This window comes from Glycine soja, chromosome 15 (assembly GCF_004193775.1).
Source record: "Glycine soja cultivar W05 chromosome 15, ASM419377v2, whole genome shotgun sequence".
Classification (NCBI taxonomy): Eukaryota; Viridiplantae; Streptophyta; class Magnoliopsida; order Fabales; family Fabaceae; genus Glycine; species Glycine soja.
In genome coordinates, this window is record NC_041016.1 from 4,581,906 (window position 1) to 4,605,431 (window position 23,526).

The 23,526-nt window shown below is 30.4% G+C and overlaps 1 protein-coding gene and 1 long non-coding RNA gene across 5 annotated transcripts; one reads left to right on the top strand and one right to left on the bottom strand.

Moving 5' to 3' along the window:
* The first annotated feature begins 249 nt into the window (after positions 1-249).
* LOC114388184 (MADS-box transcription factor ANR1-like) lies at positions 250-14,803 on the top strand. 3 transcript variants are annotated; one of them, XM_028348524.1, is made up of 9 exons: positions 251-396; positions 592-826; positions 8,488-8,566; positions 12,326-12,387; positions 13,235-13,334; positions 13,430-13,471; positions 13,557-13,640; positions 14,214-14,368; positions 14,451-14,803. In XM_028348524.1, the coding sequence occupies exons 2-9, from the start codon at positions 645-647 to the stop codon at positions 14,464-14,466; spliced, it is 720 nt and encodes a 239-aa protein (XP_028204325.1). In that variant the 5' UTR covers positions 251-396; positions 592-644; the 3' UTR covers positions 14,467-14,803. The 3 variants fall into 3 exon arrangements, with proteins under 3 accessions (XP_028204324.1, XP_028204327.1, XP_028204325.1); XM_028348523.1 differs by having other exon boundaries at positions 250-396; positions 14,214-14,803; XM_028348526.1 differs by lacking the exons at positions 13,430-13,471; positions 13,557-13,640; positions 14,214-14,368; positions 14,451-14,803 and having other exon boundaries at positions 250-396; positions 13,235-13,397.
* On the bottom strand, positions 13,646-20,580 carry LOC114388185. 2 transcript variants are annotated; one of them, XR_003661460.1, is made up of 3 exons: positions 20,282-20,580; positions 15,220-15,354; positions 13,646-14,650 (listed from the first exon to the last, which is right to left on the bottom strand). It is a non-coding gene; the product is annotated as an uncharacterized LOC114388185 (long non-coding RNA). The 2 variants fall into 2 exon arrangements; XR_003661459.1 differs by having other exon boundaries at positions 13,646-14,629; positions 20,282-20,572.
* Positions 20,581-23,526: the final 2,946 nt, after the last annotated feature.

The window sequence follows — 23,526 nt, forward strand, 5'->3', positions numbered from 1 at the left end:
ATTCGCCCACTCCCACGTTGTCACGTATTAGCTACTCGCTTTATCCATTCGACACGTGTCCCTTACAATCTAGTTTTACCTCACGTATTCTTTCACACTTAAACATAACGGGCGAGTACGCTTTGTTTTACATACTCAATCGCGTAAACCACGTTTACCCCTCATCAAAACCACTCAAGTTATCGCAAAACCGCTTTTAGTACAAACAAAAAACCACAAAGGGATAGTGGTTGTGATCTTTGTCCAAATAAACCACTCTCGCTTTCCATATAAAGCATGTAGTATTGCATCACATAACTCTCCTAGGATTAGGAACATTCATCTACGGAAATCTTGTCCTTCTTCTTCTCTCCCGTACTACTCCTTCTCCTTACAAATCACTCCTATAATCTTCAAGTAAGTTGCTTCTTTGACTTTCCACTATTTATTTGGGGTTTTGTTTTATTTTTGTCCCTTTATGTTTGCAATTTCATGATTGTTTTTCAACCAATTTCTTCTCATTTCTTAAATATTTAATCTGATTAACTCTATCATTGTTCAAGAACTCTTGTTCTTCACGATCTTAATGGAATTTGTTCACCGATCTATTAGGTCAAAGGTGATATTTGGGAAGGAGCCCTAAAATATAATTTTTTTTACCAAAGATGGGGAGAGGTAAGATTGCGATTCGAAGGATCGACAACTCCACTAGCCGTCAAGTGACTTTCTCGAAGAGAAGAAATGGATTGCTTAAGAAAGCTAGAGAATTGTCGATTCTTTGTGATGCTGAAGTTGGATTGATGGTGTTCTCCAGCACTGGCAAGCTTTATGACTATGCAAGTACAAGGTAATTAATTAAGATCAATTTAATTTTAGACAAATTTATTAACCTCTTCGCTTTAAAAAATGATGGAAATCGATCTAAATTAAATTTTGGGTGCAATATTATTGTCTCTGTTTTTTTCTTTGCTAATATAGGATCTCTACTATATAAAGTGAATAAAATAATTAAATATATACATAGATAGATACACGATACACGATGATTGTGATTCTCGTATACTTCGTGGTTGGTGTCATGCCGTGCTGTACGAAACATTTTATATATGTCCACTTGCATTAGGAATATATCTGTGACTATGACTTCAATTTCTTTAATGCTAATTAACTCTCTCCCCCGTTTGATATTGCCTAGGTTGAGTATATATAATAAGAAATGTGCATGCGCGTTTGCATGGTACGGTGTTAATCTTCATGACATTTTAGTAGTATTTCTTAAGGAAAGGAAACTAGAAACTAATACCAGCAGAATAACTTCTGAAAAATGGTTTCCTCTTCTTCCTCCTCAATCTTCACAATCTTTCTTGGCCTTCTCCTTTTTGTCCCCTGCGCCTCCAGTTTTGAGTTATTGATTGGCTCCAAGTTACAACGCAGTACGATTGATATTCCTAGCTAATTACTGTAATCAATCAAATATTTGGGATTAAGGCATTGTGGCATGATATTTGGGAATCTATAATTTACCTACTTGAGCATCGATACGGGAATGCATATAACTTAGCTTTGATATTCTCGAAGCAGTAGTACTAATACGTAGAGGTAGTAAATGTTAATGAGTGTGCTAAGAGTAATATTTAAGAAATTTAAAGTGGAAATATTTTTATTAAGAGATAAAAAATTATGTTGTTTATAATTTTTTTATGTTTTTCTATGATTTATACAATAATTTTTTTTTTAGTTTATTAATTAATGTCTAAAGAATATTAATTGGTATCACCCATCTATAAGATGCTCTCATAAAATTACTGTTAATGTAAATTGCTGAAAGAAGTGTTCTTCTGGATAAGTGAGCTGCATGCATTATATTACAATTAATTCACGCATGCATGAGATGTACAAATAAAAACTACAAAGTGAAGGCACACAACAAAAGGAGGAAGGAAACACTAGATTTCGCTAGAATGTAAAAAAAATTGTTAGCAATTAATTACAATTTGTGAATGACCTCTTGTGATAAAGCGCTTAAACAATTAGCTATATCTTCTTTTTATTATCCAACTAGGGATAGATCCATAAATCTACTTAAAGGAGGAAATTTTCTTCTTCTTTTATTTTAATTGTTTAAATATTTAACTTCTAATAATAAATTATTTTCAAAAAATATTTACTAATTTTACACAAAATTAAAATTAAATTTTATTTTCAATAATAATAATTTTAATCATTACTATAATAAACATCATAAACAATTTGTTTTACATAATTTACACTAATTAACTTCAATCATTATTATAATAATAAAATATACAATATAACTAGTTTTACACAATTTTATTCTAATCAACATAAAAGTATAGATGTGTATACATATTTTTTTTGAAAGAAAAATTGAATCTTTTTATTAATATGTGTATATGGCCTTAATTTGAACCGTTTCTATTTTATAGGTTGTACTACTGTATCCTTGAGTTCTAAGATATATATATTGGTTGGATACAAGGACGGATACAGAGTGGGGCAAGCTATATATATATATATATATATATTAGAAATATGTTATAAAGCTGTGATGCAAACCTAAATTTATTAAATTAATTAATAATTCTAATTGTTTTGAATGTATTGGAAATGTCTATATTTTCCAAAATGAATTCAATACTCAAATAATTCAAAATGTGTTGGAAATGTCTCAACTCTCTTTGGGTCCTCACTGTACAATCATTACCAATAAAGTGATCTAACCCAACACCTTGGAAAGATCATGAGATGAGAGCTTAAATTTAAGAATAAGTTAACCTAATCCAACTTTCAATTAAGATTTAAATACTGTCTAAATCGGTTTTATCTATAAGGTTGGTAAGTTAAATGATTTGGTTCATTAAAGTCCAAAACTACACAAAATTACATTCCAAAACTACCATAAAAATTAAGTGATTTAGACTTGTATATCACATGACATGATATCAAAATGGATCAACCCAGGTAACTGGTTAAACTGAAAATGAGCCACCAAAATTCAGCATGATTTTGTAATGAGTTAAAGTATGCTAACCTACCTCAACCCACTCGGGTTAGCGAATTCTAGGGATTGGTTCATTTAGACTAAAATAAAAACTAGAAATGCATTATAGAATTGTGATAAGTCTTGCTTCAACTAGGTGTAGTTGGCGTTAACTACCACGCTAGCCATATCGGTAAAACATTGCTACACATTGTCATCAAAATGGTAGGTATCTCGTTAGACATAGTGATGGTAACCAAGTGAAAGAAGAAAACATTTTGTAGTGGAGCTTTCCCCTTCAATGTTGCTGTTAAACCTTAAATGCTCAATCCTTGAAGGTCCCGCGCTCTCTCCTTTTGAAAAGAAGGTTGGTGAAGATTACTTAAAAGAAGAGGTTAAAACCAACCTAACCAAGTTTAGCTTGTGAGTTAAGTGAGCTAGGTTCATATAACTTGAGGTGACGATGAATTAACGAGGATTTTGGGGCTGCAATCTGTTGGAGTTTTCTGTGTTTTTGGGTTGATTTAGATGTATATATGACTCTCCTATGCTATTATTGAGCACTTCTTGTGCTGAAAGCTTAGCTCTTTTATTATATAAATACATTTTTACTTTTTAAAAAAATACTGAATTTAACTCGAGGTCTCAATGAGTAATTTTTTTTTCTTCATATATAACCTAACCCATTAATCATGGTTGACTCGTGAACACATTTTCACTACTAAAGGATACGTGTAGTACTTACTAGTGAGTCTTCATAAGGCAAGGAACCACGTATCTAAATTGACTATACTGGTGGCTGAGTTTGGAGGGGGGCAAAGAGCATTGTAATAGGTTTTGCTGTTTGAACCTCTATAGGGCTATGATCTCAAATGGTAGTTGAAAAAGTTTACATTTTTATAATTTTTTGATTATTATAAAAAGGGTTACCCTGACTCTAAATTGGTAATTTCTCATTAACCTGAGGGTTGAACCCAGCTAGAAATAAACTAGTTTAAAGTAGGTTGACTCATATATATGCTACAACGCCTAGCTCTTTGCTGAGGACTTCACCTACAGTATGACACATAAAAGAGACACCATAAGTTCTTGTCATTTTAATGTGGATACAATTGACAACCAAAATTAACATCATTAAACAGTATATTGGTTTATATTCATGACTAGAAAAAGGAAGAAATTCATTATTAAAAATTCACATGATAAAATTTTAGGAAACTTTCAATATTCTTTACCCTATAACCTTTTTTTTACCAATATTCTTTATCAATCCTTCGGATAGCAATTTTTAGCTGTCATTGAGAATTTTTGTACAAGAGTTGGAGTATCCTTGTACTCCTATCATATTTGCTTATAAAAAAATAAAAATAAAAATCCTACATCACTATATATCTTCAAAATTAGAAGTATCTAAAGTCAAAACAAACTATCAAACTGATCCCAAAACACTAAAAATTGATCAAGCTACTAATTGAAAATCTATATGTTTAGTCTCCCGAGTTTTTTTACTTAATTAAGTCAATATTCTATTTTTAAAATAAAGCAAATTTGGTAATATATGAATTTCTTTTACAAAAAACTCACTTTCTCATTTTCTTAAAAAAAAAACTTTACAAATTGAATCAACTGAATTGTATTAAACTTTCTTCTACTCAAACTCACCAATTTAAACTCTCAGATTTTAATTTTCATCTTCAAATCCTAATTTCATATACTACGTACAAAATCCTTCAAAGTTTATTAAGTTTCTGATTTCTTAAGTTTTAAAATTATTTTATATCCTAAATCAATCATAATCCCTCAAATATTTGGATGGAAATTGAGAATTTAAAAAACTTGATGAGAATATCTAATTTACTTAATTCTAAAAATATAAGGAATTAGCCACACAAAAAAGTTAAACAAACTAAAACTACACATAGTCCAAACTAAAAGGAACAAAAACATAGATACTAAATGACTTTTGTTCTCATAAATACCCTAAATCGTATGCTAAATTATTTTTATGGGCTAAACCTGTATGAATCTTAAACATCTACGAATGAGCTAAAATTAAGATATTTGAGAGGTTTGTAGGAGCCTAATTATAAATTTGGAGATTCACATTTTAATATTATAATATAAAAATTTGCCAGTTTTATCTATTAACTTAACCTCTACATTGTCATAAAATAAAGATGAACATTTCACACAAATCAAAGATTCTCCGTTAACTTTTATTAGTATTGTGAAAAGAAGTCAAAACTTTCTTGTTGATATTCCAAGATAGGGATTTAATAGGGAAATGGTTGCGGAGAATGAAGAGTGAGAATAAATCATAATCATGTAGGATATTACAAGATAAGTATGAGAGAAAAGATGGAAAATGGGGGAAAAAAGGGAGAAGGAGATGCTCTAAATAGTAATTAGATGTTAATTCTTTCAAAGAAGTTAACACTGGTTTCTTACCAAATTGGTTTCGCACAATGTGTGTAGGAAGTTTGGGGAAGAAAAATGTATATTATTTCGGCATGACCCACCATCGGTGGAGGAAACAAGTAATTAAAGTGTAAAGTATATAAGACTATATACAATAGTATCAAACAAAAATGTAAGGTTGGAAAATCTAGAAATATGGTAGGAATCTAGACATGGAGCTGGGAGTAAAGAAGGCTCTTGTTTAAGAGAAGTTGTTGAAGGTCTTAAGGGGGGTTGTGACTAGTGGTGGAAGTACGTCGTGTCACTCATTGGAGAGCTATGATTTGATCTCTTTAAGGTTTAATATGATCCAACCCAGTTTAATAAAACGATGAGACTTAATTTAAAAAAAATATGTTTTAGTTAAATAGGTCAAAGTTATAGGCTTTAAAAGCCTATTAAACTTGACGGATAAACCTAATTAACAATCATATTTTTTTAATCAAAATATTATTATTAATATTATACATAATATTATAATTATTTTATTAAGATTACAAAAACATTTTAATGGTTTAACAATTTAAATCATTTTAATGTTCAAAGTAGGTTAATTTTTATACACATAAATGAGTAGTAGATATAGGAATTCTTTTTTTTTTGGTAGAACTTAAAAAGCCTATCATGATGTGTAATGTTTATAGACAAGTTTTGATCATATTGTGATTTTAAATTATCTTATTGTGTTAATAAAAATCTTTAATTTTGTTAAAACAAAATAAATAAAAATATAACGCATCGAATTTTGAATAACATAGGGATAATAATAATTTGTTGTTTCATCCTCTAATACTTCAATGCATAATAATTTTATTATTGTATAATATTTTTACACTTTTAATATGAAATATGTATTTAAATAAACTAACTAGGGAAGCCAAATTTATATAAAGGTTATAATCAAACCTAAAAAATTGACTCATGATAAATAATAGGTACAAATATAGGCAATAGAAATAGAAAGTAGGTCAAATCAAGCTAAAGTATGACCTGACCCGACTATTTCCATCCTAACTGTGAGGAACATATGGTAGCTAATGAACAAGATAGGTGGGTGTGAAAAATAGAGCCAACTGGACAATACTTACTTAAGTTGCCTATAAGATACTCGTGTCTAATCAAAACAAGGTCACGGGAATTTTTTTAAAAAGATGTGGATTTAATGTGCTCCTTTGAAGGTGCAAACTTTTTTTTTTTTGTATTGTAGCTTTGGATCGAATAACCAACCTCCAAAAATTAATTAGTCCTCCAAAATATAATTGGTAGGAATGAAGTGACATGTAAGGGTCATGGGATCTATTAGTGAATAAATAGTATTAGTTGGTTAACAAATTCAGTTTAACAAACTCATCTATCAACAAACTAATACCATTTAACTGATAGGAAAAATGCTTATACATAAATTTGTAGCATTAAAAATATTAAATTATAATTATTCTCTACATGAGTTTTCATGTTTCAAAAATAATTTCAAGAAAATTTAACTAATTTAGTTGAACAAGATAGTTAAATTATTATAAACGCTCTCACAATGGGGTTGATTCGTACCTATAAAAATAATATTTCAAAAATATTTGATGATTTTCTTATTTTTAATATTAGCAAAGAAAATTTTAATCTCTATGTAAGTAATTAAATAATCATTCAATCAATCGTTGACTTCTCATACGATTTTGTATCCAATATATATATATAAACTTTTAATTGATCTACCAAATCCAAAAATAAAATTTTTATGTTGGGAAATTAGAAAAAGAAATCTTAACATCTAAATATCGTTTAGGAAATAATCCAATAACATTAAAAAATACATTGATACTTCTTTAAGTAGCTAACTTCCAAAATAAGTTCATTGTTCTTATTTCTACTCTTTAATGGTTTTTCCTTCCTTTGAGAATTTGCGTTTTTTGAATAAAAAAATTGCAAAGCTTAATAGGTATGAAAAATATATAAGATTCACAGTAAATGCTTTTCTCTTTCTAACCAAACATCAAACAATAACAGTATAGCAAGTTCTGATCTTGAGTCCAGGTCCGAGGTTTTCCCTTCCTAACTTCCCGTTACTACGACAAGCCTCCAAAGCAAGGCAAAATCAGTACTGCGCATGCAACAAGTTAAAAGTAAAAAGGGTAAAAGCCTGGGCTGCTTGTTTCATTTTTATCAAAACTTGACTTTTGTTTTAATATATATATTCACACTAAAAATAAAAGAAATACCCACATTTGGTATAAATATTTTATTAGACAATTTTATCCTTAAACCAAATCTTAAACTTTCGTGTTCTTCTAAACAAGTACAAATACCCACTATTATATTGTCACTTTTTTTTTCTTCTTTGTGGCTTTTTTATTAGCTTTATTTAATTTTTTTATTTTTATTTTATTATTATTTAAAAAATTTAGAAAGACAAGAGTGTCTTCTTCCTCTAGTATAATTTTGTTTGAGATAATAAACATATTTGTTAAGACATTTCTAATGCAGGAAAAGAGTTTGTGAACCATGTAAATTTTAAATTATTTTCTTTGTATGTTTTCATCTTTAAGTTTTAGGCTTAAATATAATTTTAATTATTTTATTTTAGTCCATTCATAATTTTAATCTTTCTATTTTAAAATTAAAAAATTAAATTTTTTATTTTAAAAAATTCACAATTTTGTTAATATTTTATTTTTATTTTAATCCAATTAAACTTTAGACCTAATATATATATATATATATATAATCAATTAAAATATGAAGAAAAAAAATGCAGAGAGTGTGCACTTAAATTCCCAAAACTCTTAACTTTTTGTTGTTAAAGTTGCTACTCCCCAGCCTCGATGCCACCTTAAACCCAACATAAACATACAATCAGCTATCCTCTTACGTTAATGTCAAGCTTTCTTTGAATAACCAGTAAAATCATATTTAAGTTTGTATGTCTCAAACCATCATATTACAGACACTTGTTATCATATATTAAACTGTGTAACGCATTGATCTACATCTTTTATTTACTTACAAAAAAATATGCTAACGTGCTCTTGTAATGACTTCCTACATTATGACAGCATGAAATCTGTGATTGAACGCTACAACAAGCTAAAAGAGGAACACCATCACCTCATGAATCCGGCTTCAGAAGCGAAGGTAACTATTTTTACACCATCATCCAGTTGACTTTAAGCTTTTTCGGCAACACGTCACTACATTTTCATAATTCCAGTCCAGTAGTTCGCAAAAACTATTTCTTGTTCGTTTTATTTCAGAGGATACCTAAACTACCACCTGAGTCAGTGACCAAAGCCAAAACTCAACCCATCCTTCATCCTTCAAATCTTAAAAGGAAAAAGTCTTGTATCTCAATTTTTGTAGTTTCCGCATCACCTCTAGACAAACTCCTTGGCATTTTATCCTGTACATGATAGACCTGCAACCCCAATTACTTCACTACTTTGATGGCTATAAAATTGAGACTGAAGCTCCCCAATCCACCATCTCTACTACCCTCCTACTTCCCAAGCATTTCCACACTTTCAGTGACCTTCTTATAGTCAGTCCCGCTATGCTATGCCAGAGAAAGTTGAACCCCTTGGACCTCCTCTACTTTGATAAGCTGAACCCCTTGGCATTCCCCACCTTCTTTCTCTAGCAATAGCATCTGGTATTGTTTGTTCGTATCACATGATTAGGTCCATACATTTCCTTTTTCTAATCTTTTCCTGCATTTCTTTCTCTAACAACCTCTCAAATCTTCCCAATCTCCCTTTAAGTTATCCTTCATTCCTAGAAGGTCTATTATAGTACCTCTGTACCTGTTCTCATATTTCCACCCGCTTTAGTCTCCATTCGTTCACCTTTTGTTTTAGCCTCAATCGAGACTGTTCTTGGGCCAATGTAACTTCTATAACAATTTTCAGAATGGCCCCACCAGAAACCCAGTCTTTGCCACCGCTTGATTCTTCTCTACCATCAACGCCTTCTTTATCAATTCTGAGAGAACGTGGCTCATACAGTGTCACCTCCACTCGTATTTCCTCATTTAATAAGTTCAAGAAAATGCACATGAAAAGCTCTTGCTCAATTCCCCTAAAAGCTCCTGAATATCTTTCAAAACATAACAAAATCTACCACTAACTCTGTTTCAGATCTAGACGGATTTTAAAATGGATTTTTGACTATTAAGGGTTGGAATCTCTTCACTACTGCTACCTTAAATTGCTCCCAAGAAGTAAGTGGGTTGTAATTTCCTACCATTGAAACCAAGCCAAAGCTCGACCCTCTAGTGCCATCATTATAGCTTGTATTTACTCCACTTCTATTGTTCCTTTCAAGTCAAGTCAAGCTTGAAAAAATATCAAATCAAGGCTACAAAAGATACTAGTTAAATAAGTCAGGCTAGTTTAATGCAAATCCTAGCCTGGGGCCATTTCTTTAGTAAAAAACGGCTCAATATTATTGGCTACATTAAGCATCATAACCGACATGGTGCCTGGACTTTGGATGAGAAAGAACCAAAACAAGGGTGAAAGACACTAATAACTGTGTTTTTAATTTCTTCTTTCCTTGCTGCTAGAGTGTAAATCATTTTGGCTTAGCTTAAGGGAGTTGGATAGAGGCTCAAGCCATGGTAATGACATCTTCATGTGCCAAAAAAGTAACAAAAAATGGACCCCATCCCCTTCCCCTCTAGTCTCTATACTTAAGAAACACTAGTTTCTCCCTAGGAAAAACCACTGTCTAATTTGATCACCTCTCCTAATTAGCTTACATAATGTAGAATAAAGCGTAGCAAGTATCCTTATATAAGGATATACTACGGTATTCAAGCTTCCAAGATTCCCCTCCTTGGTCTTTGCTATTACTAGTAATGATTACTAGAATTGATCACAATTCAATCCAAAAAATACTATTTCAATGTTAAAACTCACATTTTCTCCAGTCAAAAAAAAAAAAAACTCATGTTTTCGCAAGAGACATCATGAGTTGTCATGATTCTTGGCAAGTATTCGATAGCTAGGATTTCAAGCATCTCATAGCCTCATTTAAATTCTTTAACGGCATTAGCAGCATTAATATTTCTCTCACATCAAAGCATTTCATAGAACAAAATCAACTTCAAAATTTATTTCTTCACGACTAAGCTTACAAGACAGCTATTTTGCTAAATATAAATAAATCTCGAGGCAACATGCAAAAGCATGATTGGGGAAAGCAACCGTAAAGGAGGCAGACAATGGATGCAAGCCTCACTTAAATTCTTTAGTGGCATTAGCAGCATTAATATTTCTCTTACATCAAAGCTTTTCATGGAACAAAATCAGCTTCAAAATTTATTTCTTCACGACTAAGCTTACAAGACAACTATTATGCTAAATATAAATAAATCTCGAGGCAACATACAAAAGCATGATTGGGGAAAGCAACCGTAAAGGAGGCATACAATGGATGCATGCCTAGCACACAATGCCAATGTGTGGGTGGAATGAAAAAAGTGACAAACAGCAGAAAATGAAGATGTAAACAGGAGATTAACAGATGATTAGAAAATGAGAAGAAAAACTTCACAATTTCAAGAAAGCAATATGAGAAATAGAAAATAAACTTAAGAAATTGATAAATGATCCAAGAAAAATACAAACCAACATAAGTTAGGCAAGTGACAGATATAAACTAACTAATTTCACCATCATACTTGGATAGTCACACCTTAATCTCAAGATTTATTTTCCAAGAGCAACAACCACAGATTAACTAGAAAATTGAACACTGCCTACTCTCTTCCAATTGCCAGATTCATGTAGCCATCCTAATATTTCCTAGCGCCCATATTTAGTAGATGAGCAATTCACTAGTACGTGAGGCATTCTAGTATCAAATATATGGAACTCAAGATACACGTGTACAGTCTTGTTAGAGATACAAATTGGATTTCAACTTTTCATATCATAAAACCATCCAGTGAGAGATGGCAACTAGGATTTTTATGCAGGGAGCCACCATGATGGATTATTGGGTGCAGTACTTATAATTAAAACAACTTGTCTTATCACTCTAACAGAACCCTTTTCACTATTAATTTAAAACATAAGAGAATCCAAATCCTATCAAAATTTTAAAAAATCATCTGGTCAACAGTTTGATTTTTGTTGCCCTCATTCGTCATATTAAATTTCCCGCAAAAGGTAAAGTGAGCAAATACATTGCCTATACTTGCCTAAACAGCTGTCATAAAGGCTCGTTGGAGAAAAAAAACCATTAATAGGCCCTTCAGCTAATAATTTAAGCTTTTAGGAGTGGTTCTTAATAAATATGACAATTGAAAGACTCAAAATACACATAGCATATGTAGAATACAGTGATGTCAGATTTCACACCTACTAAATTCCCTGGGTGCCAGGATTCCATGCATGGGCATCAATAACAAGCACCACACATGCTGGTGTGATAAAAGTACCAATGAATCCTCCCCAAAAAAATGAGCAGTAAACTACCCTCTATTGAATCTATTTACCCAATTTTCTGCTAGACTCTTTGGCCTCATAAAGGTAAGGGAAGCATTGGGCATTAATCAACCTCTTATAGAAGCACATAACTAATCTTCCTTGAACATGAAAATGTAACTTAATGGCCTAATTGAAATCAACCATTAGTGGAATAATATACTTAGGCAGATTGTCAAAAACAAGGTTAGGACACAAACAAAACTACACGCAGAAAAATATTATGCAAATGACCATATTTGAATTTAGAAATAATTTTAGCCTTACAAGCATCTGCATGTTGGTTCTCAACTCTAATGTTACTATGTTAGTCTTCAAATTGTCTACCCTACAATTCTTGCATTTAAAACAATTCCTTATATTATAACTGTTTAATATATTTGATATCTGCATTTCTACATGCTAGTTTTGGCAGACAGAAGCAGCAAGCTTGAGGCAACAGCTTCAGTACTTGCAGGAATGCCACAGGTAAAAAATAAGCAAATTAACACAAATTAGTTGGATAAATGCACTAAAAGCAAACAGAGATATAGAATCGAACAGTTATTTCATCAGATTTGATTCTAGTAAAGAAAACAGATGTGTGAAGTGACCAAGTAAAGGAATATCAACCATTGATTTAAAGTGGGTTAAGTTTATGAGGTGCTCTTTTTCAAATCCACAGTATGTATGTTTTACTTTTTCACTGTACACATCTGCTTTACAGGATCCAAATCCTACATCCATGACCTTTTGGGAAGAAAAAGAATAATGAGATTGTATAAAATAGGAAAAGGTGAAGGCAAATTTTATCATCCAAAAAGGGAAAATGATATCCATTAAATCATCCAAAAAGGGAAAATGATATCCATCTTCCAACATTTCCAGAGAATGAAAATAAATATATTAAGGAGTAGCTTGTATATTTGTTACGTATTAGTAAGTCAATGTCAAACATGAGACACCTCTCGGTTGTATGAAATGAAGGAGATGTTACAAGACCCAAAAGGTTGATTCAATAGCTCACTTCTGGAAATAATCCTATGGTAGATTATATAATTTTGTTCTACTGAGTCCATAAAAAGTTTTATATCAGTTAACCACGTGATTTCATTTCTGACTGCCAAAAAAAGTTAACCATGTGATGCCACCTTGAAAACATTACTGATAGTTCTAGGAAGTTGTAAATTTACAGCTTAGCTTCTTTAACAAAAATATAGAAATGCTAAAAAAGAAAAAAAGACTTACGCTCGGAAACTTATGATATTTTTGTCTTAAGAGATAAACCCATCTCATATGATAAAACATTTCATATTTTTTCTTTCGGCAAAAACAGGCAATTAATGGGGGAAGAACTTATGGGTTTGGGTATTAAAGAACTACAAAGTCTGGAAAACCAACTGGAGATGAGTTTAAAGGGTGTCCGCATGAAAAAGGTATGATGGGTCAGTTCAAGTTATATCTCTGCCCTTAAGATTCCATCCTTTTGATGGCATATTCATAACTTACATTATTATCTATTTCCCTGCAGGACCAAATTTTAACTAATGAGATTGAAGAACTACGCCAAAAGGTTTAAGGTGTATGGTTTTGTTCTTGCCGAGATTGACCAAGGTTTTTCCAAAAATTCTGACCAATTTTGATTTATGCCATCGTAGGGAAATCTCATTCATCAAGAAAATGTTGAACTCTATCAAAAGATGGAGCAGATCCAAAAAGAAAATGCAGAGCTACAGAAGAAGGTAAATGATCCATAAAAACACATTCTATATTCAAGAATATATTGTTCATCTTTCCAGTAATACATATCCATGCCTAAGCCTAACAAAGGCTTGTAAAATGAACAAGTCTGCACATACACAGGCACTTCATATGGATAGGACAATATCAAACAGATTTCACTCATTTATTTGGCTTAATTCTATTTAGGTTTAATTACTTTTTTGTCCTCTAATTTATTTTTTATGTTTAACTTAGTCCTCTTATTATTAAAATGTTCAATTAATTAGGCCATTTAATTTTTAAAAAAAAGTACTTCAATTAGGTCCCTTTTTTTAAAATGGGTTCAATTTGGTTGGCATATAAAATCAATTTTGGACCAAATTGAACCTATTTTAAAAAATAAAGGACCTAACTGAACTGTTTTTAAAAATTAGATGATCTAATTGAATCTTTAAATAATAAAAGGACCAAATTAAACTTAAAAAACAAATTAGAGGAACAAAAAAAGTAACTAGACCTTCTATTTATCCGAAAGCTAAAGGCTTCAAGTTTCCTATAGCTAAACCTGAACAGAAGATTTGGATCGATCTTAGGTTTATGAAGCAAGGAGTACAAATGAAGAAAATGTGGCATCCAATCCTTCTTATAAGGTCAGAAATGGATATGATTTACATGCACCTATTAGTCTCCAACTAAGTCAGCCACAGCCTCAATACAGTGAACCATCAGCCAAAGCAATAAAACTCGGGTATCCACTCAAACTGATATATCAAGTCTATAATTTTTCTTTTTAATTTCACAAGAAATTAAACACTTAATCTCTGTACCAGATTGCAGCTGCATTAGCAAAAACTGTTCAGTAATCGGGGAGGTTGTCATTTTGTACCAAGCAGCCAACAAAGCAACAACTTCTCCCTAGAATGATCAGACTTCTTTGAGTTGGATCTTGTAGTTCATCAACCACATTTGTTCCATTCAACAGTACAACATATGTATGGTACGAGATTATCTACCAAGAAGCATACAATTGCTGTTAAGGATCAGACATAATGTTTACCTTTGTAAATTTTGTGCAATAAAAACATAACACAATTGAGTCTGGTGTTGTTTTATATAAATTCTAAATACATATGTTGTGATCAATTAATTCGTATTCAGAATGCAACCATCTATGCCTATACCTTAATAAGTAATCCACACCACATTGGAAACTATGTAGGTCAGACTCACAATAATTATTGTTTTGTCTCAAGTAAATGAGTAATAAGCATGACTTATGATTCTTCAAAATGAATTGTAAAGCAGTATTGTTAATATTAACACTAAACAGGGAACGAATATCCCCAAATCATACTGACCAATATATTTTGCGCCAATATATGCTCCATGCATATCTTACAAACATGCAGCAGAAACTTATCTATCGGATAATAGGAAAAAATCCAAATTCAGAAGCACACCTAAATTACACTTAAATAGTTAAAGCATCTGAATATTCAGCTCAAGTTGATAGTCAGTTATAAGCATTAATAATGCAGCTTACTCAATAAACATTTTTAAAAAATTATAACTTGATATATTATTAGTTTGAGGGAATACCCGGTCTCATTGCTTTGGCCGTTGATTCACCCTGTTGAGAGTGCGGCTGGCTTAGCTGGGAACTGATAGGTGCATGTAAATCCTATCTATTTCTGACCATACAAGAAGGATGGGAAGCCGCATTTTATACATTGTCTGCCAAAGTTCATGTTATACAAATTAATGAATAAAAACATATTCATATTCATTCCAACAAATACACACTCTATCAGAAATGAAAAAAATGAAAGATAGATGAAAAACAGTTTTAAAATTCATTCATCAAAGTATTACAAAGTTGGTTTATTTATATAAAGACAAAAAATAACTAACTTGAGTAACCAACTAACTTACTCAAATAACTTCTAGTAACTAACTAACTGCCATAACCAACTAACTATTCAAATGACTTCTAGTAACCAACTAACTGCCATAACCAACTAACTACTCAAATAACTTCTTGTAACTAACTGCAACTGCTTAATCGTGATACCCTTCAAGTTGGTGAATAGATGTTAATCATTCCCAACTTGGCAATGGATTTACCAAAAACCAGGCCTGGAAGTGCTTTTGTAAAAACATCTGCAACTTGATGTTGGCTCTTGACATGGACAAGCTTGATTACTTTGGACTGAACATATTCTCGGATGAAATGATGATCAATGTCAATGTGCTTGGATCGTTCATGATGAGCAAGGGTTGAAGCAGGACTTATAGCAGATTTATTATCACAAAATAGCATTACAGAGGGCACATCAACTTCAAAGTAAAGAAGTAACTTGCTTAACCAAATAATTTCACTAGTAATAGAAGATAAGGCACGATATTCAACTTCAGTGAATGATTTTGAAATAGTGGGTTGTTTCTTAGAACCCCAAGAAAGAAGGTTGTTTCCCAGAAAGACACAAAAGCCAGGAGTGGATCTTCTGGTATCAACACAGCTGGCCCAATCAGCATCAGCAAAGGCAGTGAGGTTGAGAGAGTTTTGAGCAGGGAAAAACAAACCTTGTCCAGGAGAAAATTTGATATACTGCAGAAGATGATGAACAACATGTATGTGAGGAACTCTAGGGACTTTCATATACTGACTTAAGCGTTCACAGCAAAGGTGATATCAGGTCATGAGATGGTCAAATAAAGCAATCTACCAATTAATCTTTTGTACATTGATGGATTAGGGAGTAAGTCTCCATCATGAAGATTGAGTTTCAGATTCAGATCCATTGATATATTGGAAGGTTTGCAGGCCAAGAAACCTATATCTTCCAAAAGAGATAGAGCATACTTTCCCTGGGATAGTGAGATACCTCTACTGGATTTAGCTATTTCTAAGCCAAGAAAATATTTCAAAGGGTCAAGGATCTTCAATTGAAACAAAGACTGTAATTTGGTCTGAACAGCTTGTACAAAGGCAAGATTGGGTCCTGACAGCATATACTAGTAAAATGACTAAGGAATTTCCTGAGCCAATGGTGAAAAAGGAGTAATCATGCTTGGATTGATGGAATCCATGACTAAGAAGAGTAGCGGAGAACTTATAGAATCATTGTCTAGAGGCTTGTTTTAGGCCATATAATGATTTGTTCAATTTGCATACCAATGAATCACTTGGGAAGTTCCTTATAAACTTCTTCACACAAATCTCCATTCAAAAAGGCATTGTTAACATCCAATTGGAGGAGGCACCAGTTTCTAGCAGTAGCAACACAAAGCAGAACTCTCACAGTGGTAAGTTTGACTACTGGAGAGAATGTATCAGAAAAATCGATCCCAGCTTGTTGAGTATAACCTTTGGCAACCAATCGAGCTTTGTATCTATCTACAGAGTCATCTATTTTGTATTTAACTTTATACACCCATCGACACCCTATACAGTGCTTATCAGGTGGTAATGGAACAAGTGTCCAAGTGGAATTTGCTTCAAGAGCTTGGATTTCCTCATGCATTGCTCGACGCCATTCAGGATAAGGAACAACTTGATGATAGAATTGAGGTTCATAGACAACTGAGATGTGATTAATGAAAGCTCTGTAAGGGGGGCTAAGAGGCAACAGGGAACAATAATGTTGGATGGGATATGCAGCCTGAGATTGAGATATTACATAATCAGACAAGTATAAAGGATACTTAGAGTGGCGTGTACTCCTTCTTAAGGTGACAGAGGGCAAAGTGTGAGGATGATCTGAGCCAGAGATTGAGGGTGAATCAATTGGATCATGGTTATACACTCAGCAATTGGTAAACAGAAACCATCATTTGTGACTAAAATTTGAGGGACTAAACCATACATTTATGATTATTGAGGGATCTAATTACGCAATTAGAACTTGGAGGACTAAAATTGCACAATTAGAACCGTGCAAATTAGATTAGATACTCTCAAATCCCAATAGTCTTTCTAATTTAAATTTGCTTATTTTTTTAATCATATAAACAATTTATTTTGATTGGATTGTTTTTAGTGATTATTAAAATAATTGACTATAGATGTAATCAATTATATGAAATAAATTTCATGTTAACGATATTCTATGTTAAAAGTGTATTTAAGATGTTTCATTTGGATTATCTAAAATAATTAATTTGTCATTTGTTATAGTAAAAATTACCACAAAAAAATGCATGAAATTATTTGTAGTAATTGCTTTTATATAAAGTTGTCAATTATACTATTATATTTTACGTTCCAGTAAGTCCTATTCTTTTAAAATATTACTGTATAATTCTACTATTATCTTCAAATTAAATTGAATGTCTTTTTATTTTTTTATATTATTTTGATTGATTAAAAGAATATAATAAAGTGATTTTAATATATATAATTAAATAATTATAAGTATTTAATACATTTACAAGGATTAAAATTCTAACTCTATATTATCTAATTTTCACCAACATTAGCAAATCAAGAGAGAACAAGATTATAAACAGTTTTTTTTTTTTAAATGAAAACAGATTATAATTCTCAACATATAATCCAATTCAATGAGTGACTCCAAATATGATAAAACTGCGTAATTAGGCTCCTCTAAAATAGGAAAGCCTTTAGCATGCATATAATGAGCATTATTGGATGTGTTTATTTTCAAGATTATGAATTTAAATCCTTTCTTGTTATTCGGTAACATGATATGATAGTGTTGAAGAGAGAAAGATACTGTACAATCCTTATTAAATAAAGATCCAACATGATTGATTTTCGCAACCACTAATTATATTTGATAAAAAAATTATATATTCCTCTCTTTAACATGACCATATATCTTCTCAAGAAAAAAAAAATATGACATGTAATGTTACTTAATATAAGAAGAACCAAATCTCAATGTTATAACTAATAATCAAATGAAAAAAAAGAAAGAAAAAGTTATTAGTATTACTATTTAAATATGTTTGCTTATTAAGATTATAATCCAATATTAAAATATTAACGAAGAAAAAAATTATAATAAACAATTTTAAAAATTATGATTAAAAGATAACAAGTTACTTTTCAGTTAACGCTTGGTTTCTCATTTTATTCTCAATAATTGATTGATAAATTTAAATACAAAAATAATTATTACAAATACTTCATACTCTTCTTTATCATTTTTTTATTTTTTTAAGACAATCAAACAAAATTAATTCTTCCAAAACATTTTCTACATAACATACCTAAAAATAAAACTCATTAACATAATCAATTATAAAATTAATCGATTAAACATTAGTGGTATATTAAAAAAATCACATTGTATAAAAATCAACAACAATGATAGTTTATAAATATCCTTTTTTTTAACTCATTAAAATATCTTTTAAAGATAAAATTGTGAAAGGTTCATATAGGAAAGTTAAAGCAAACAATATTTAAAATATGGTGAGCTTAACAATGCAATATACTTGAGTTCGAAACATATGCATAATTGAAATCATCTCTAAAAAGTATGAACTAAGTTCCTTTGAGACATTAGGTAAAACTTTATTAAGAGGAACAATATTCCCTTGTTTTTCAAAAGTTCTCTCACTTCTCAAAACTGAACAAGCACCTCGTTCGAATGAACAATGAGTATGCCCTCTCATATATACTTCAGACGTTTTCTCACAATAAAGATCTATGTCTAAAATTGGAATCAACCATCAATTTCATCCTCAAATATTACTCTCTCCCCTGTATAGTTCCTAAAGTAAAAAATAAAAATTATATTAAGCAAGACAAAACTTAGATGCAGCTCTTTTATGTATTTTAAGTACTGTTCTTCAATAACAGTTGGAGTTTAACATCGATAATCAGCATACTAAAAGTCTACATGCCGATTATCAAAGGGAAACTCTAATTTTAACTTGAAAACAGTACCTAAGTTTTTTCCATAAAAATATCCGAGTATTATTAATTATGTTAAAATTGATGGATATTCAATATTTTAGAAATTACTTAAATAACTATATTACTTTAAACAATTTCGTTATTTAAGGGCTGCAGGAGATAATGTAATTGATGGTTTATTCCCAAAATTGTAAAAGAATTCAGCATATAATTACATTATAAATAGAGAAAAAAGATTATACATTGATAATGTAAAAAATTTAAAGCAATCATTCAATTGTAATTCACTTATAAAAAATTTGTTGACTTCTAAAATGAATATTTTTAAGTAATTCAAGGTGATTTATGGTACACTATAGGGAACCATTATCAACATAGATTTGGTATTATCAATCATCAATTGATCCAAAACATTGCCATTAAGTAACACAACTAAATGTAAGCTAAATAAATTGAAAATCAATTAATGCTAAAAAGGTAAAGCAACTAACATGAAAACAATGTTGCACCAGAAGCTACTTGCAATCAGCACAAATTGAGGGCAGAGAAAAACGAATCAGCAAATGTTCATTTCCACGGGATCCATGTGGATTTGTCATAAGTCATAAGAAGCAGAGTAAAAGCAAACAAAAAAAAAAAAAAGTGTGATATGTAGCTCCAAACTTAAAAAAGAGGGGGCAAAAACACATATTCAGAGAATGGAATCACTCGTATATACGTAAAAAACATGCCAATAAATGCATATTTATTTATGAAGATAAATTTGAAGCTTACCTTGGCAGATCCGTTTGTGTTTTTGGCTTCCTCGTTCTCCATGTTAGGTCACACAACTAACCATAACTGTTCACAGTAAGTAAGCAAAACTATTCCGTTCAGTTCAAAACCAACAAAAGAGAGAAAGAAAGAGCCAGGTGCTTGCCGGCGAGAAGCAAAGCACGACGGCGATCGGCGAAGAGAACGAGAAATCGAACCAATGGTTTGTTCATTTTGAATCATTAAGAGGAATCACTAATCAGCATTTTAAAAGAGTTTGGTTTGCGGAAGGGCATGAGGTACTATAAAAACGGCAACGTGGTAGAGAGAGAAGAAAATATCTTTCTCAATAGACATTAAATTATTAACTAATACAGTCGGAGAGATTAAATTCTCTGTTCAAGAGGAAATCGTGCACCTGCACAGCTGTTACTCGTTCAGTGGAAGTCCATTAATGATTATTAATTTAATAATTATAATTACTACTAGTATTTTAAACATACTGGTAATTTATAATTGAATTATTTTTCATCGTATTTTTTCTTCAAATTATTGTATTATACTATGGAAGACAGTATTTATACATCATATACAAGCATGTACAACAATATTTTTATGTGTCTTCCTAATGAGTGTTTTTAAGCCATGGTTAAAAAATTAAAAGAAAAAACTTTAATGCAAAAATAGAAAAACACAACAAATATTATGAAAAGTGTAACTTTTTGTCTTCCAATAAAAATATTAATATTTTAAATTTATTAATTAATACCTTAAAGATATTAGTTAACATTTGTATTTTTTGTGTGTGTGTGTTTGGCTCTCTCCTTTGTATCATTAATTAATACCATAAAGAAACTATTTAACAAAAAAGATTATATTTGTATAAATTTTTATACACTCCTTTTGTTGTTTTAAATATAAGGAAAAATAATTAATTGATATAAAAATAAGAATTCATTGTAATTAAAACTCCTATGAAATGAAAAAATTGTAAATGTATTACATCTTTTTATATTGTTATTAAATACTCCTTCTATTTTAAAATAATAATTTTTTAGCCTTTTGTTTTTGTTTTAAAATAATAGCTCTTTTAACCTTTTTTTAAAGCTTTTTTCTCAACAATTCCCTTAGATGTAATTAAAAGGATAAAATTAATATTTGTATTAAAAAGAGACACCAACTATAAAAATAAGTTGATGAATAATTGAATGTATTTGTTGTGGGTGAATATTATAATTTAAAAATACATATTACTATAATTGTTTTCAAAATAAACAAATTAAAACTTATAGTAAAAATTTTTTTATCATTTATATCAAAAAAATTATCATGAACATTTTATTAGTGTCTATAGTATCATAGTTGAATATGACCTCAACCTATTTTTTATAAAAAAAAAATACTTTTTGGATTTTTCACCATCTAGTTTTTTTGTCAATTTAACTTATGTGATTGAGATAAAGATGTGAAGTCTTATGAAGTTCACATGTGGAATATGTGAGGAAAATAATTTATTTAATGAAATAATTTTTGTTATTCTTAAACTAATAGGATTTATGTATACGAGTCAGATTAGTATTTGGTTATGTGAGTTGAGGGAAAGCTGTTGTCTATGACAAAAAGAAAAAAGAATAGGAATTTTTTATGGTTAACCGTCATAAAATTTACAGAGGTTTTATCCAACCAGAAATTTTTTTTAATAGTGTTACAACAATTAAAAACTAATGGATCTATAAAATTAACAGAGTTAATTAGAAGATAACCGACAGCAAAAATAAAAATGGATTAAATTTGCTCATTCATAAATTTTGTGCATATTTAGATTTAAAAAATTACTTTCATTTTCCAGTATAAAAAAATACTTTCATTTTGTAAACTTAGGTTATGTGTGACAAAAAAATAGTTAAAAAATTAGCTGAAAAATTAGTTTATTAAGTTATAAGTATTTAATTAGATTAACTGTTAAATTAGTTGAAAGTATAAAATAATAAAAAATAATAAAATCATGATATTTAAAAATGAAAATCAGAAAATTGAATAAATATAGAGGATAAAAAATATAAGAAAATATAAAAAATTAAAAATTAACTTTTTAAAAAACACTATTTGTTTCAAAAAGTATTAGGAGTTACTAAGAAATATTAAAAAAAACTTCTTTTTATCAAATAATAAAATAAATTTTCGACTAATAAGTTAAGTATCTAAAATGACTTATGCAACGTGTCCTTTTTAAGTTTTAAAAATTACATCAATATGTTTTCATTTGAAAAACTTGATTTGAAGGTAAACATAAATGTACAAAATTACATAATAAATAAGAAATCAACCATATCACCTGTGTTTAGCAAGATAGACCAACATTCAAAGCACTCGAATGAGAAACGTAACATAGCCTTAAACTTACGGTTTTTAAATGTAGAATCCAAACAACAGTGTGTGGAACTGTGGATAAATATAAGAACTAAATTATTAATTAAACACAGAGAGAATTATATAAATTGTACTGGACTAGGATTACCGGTTAAATAACTGGAGGGTACTTTAATTCAGCAATATCTACGTTCATTTGCTACTACTTCAATAGATCAATGTATTAGTTTTTGACAAAATTCTTATAGTCTGACTGAATTTTATAATGTAAAATCAACTACATGCAACTTTATTATTGCTCCAATGTAGAAATTTATCAGAAATAGACTCCGGGGTATGTCAAATGCAATTAATTAACATAAAAAATTAGGGCGCATTCTATACTAAGTTAAAAAAATCAAAGCAACCTATTTATGAAGTGAGACAAAGACAACCAAAGAGGAGTGTTCCTTCTCTTTTTCCCATTGAATGTGGACGAGCGGAGAGCAAGTGGGAAACTTGAGCATTATTGGTCGTAGCTTTGGCGAACTCCAATGCTTAAAATTCATTAATATTTCTTTAGGCGTACGTTTGAGAGGACGAATGTTCCTTTTCATGATCCAGCCTCCTCTTATCTTCTCACTACTTAATAATCAACATGTTAACAGAGACCATGAATTATATGTGTTAAAACTTCGGTCGAACATTTGATTGTATTGAGCATAATCTGAAGTTATTTGGCCGAATAGGGAATTTCATTTGTTTAACAAAATAAAAATCTAAAATATATAAAAACAAATAATAAATATATTCTCATATAATCACAAAGTGACATGTAGCTAAAAACATGAGTTGCTAAAGACCCTCCTAGATCTAGGTCGAGCACTTTAGCCATAATTTGGGTCCTAAGATCCCAT

Excerpts from the sequence above, each read along its gene's own strand:
- LOC114388184 (XM_028348523.1), top strand. The coding sequence starts at position 645 with ATGGGGAGAGGTAAGATTGCGATTCGAAGGATCGACAACTCCACTAGC. Across the intron at positions 13,335-13,429 it reads AGGGTGTCCGCATGAAAAAG|GACCAAATTTTAACTAATGA; the intron begins GTATGATGGGTC and ends ATTTCCCTGCAG. Across the intron at positions 13,472-13,556 it reads TTGAAGAACTACGCCAAAAG|GGAAATCTCATTCATCAAGA; the intron begins GTTTAAGGTGTA and ends ATGCCATCGTAG.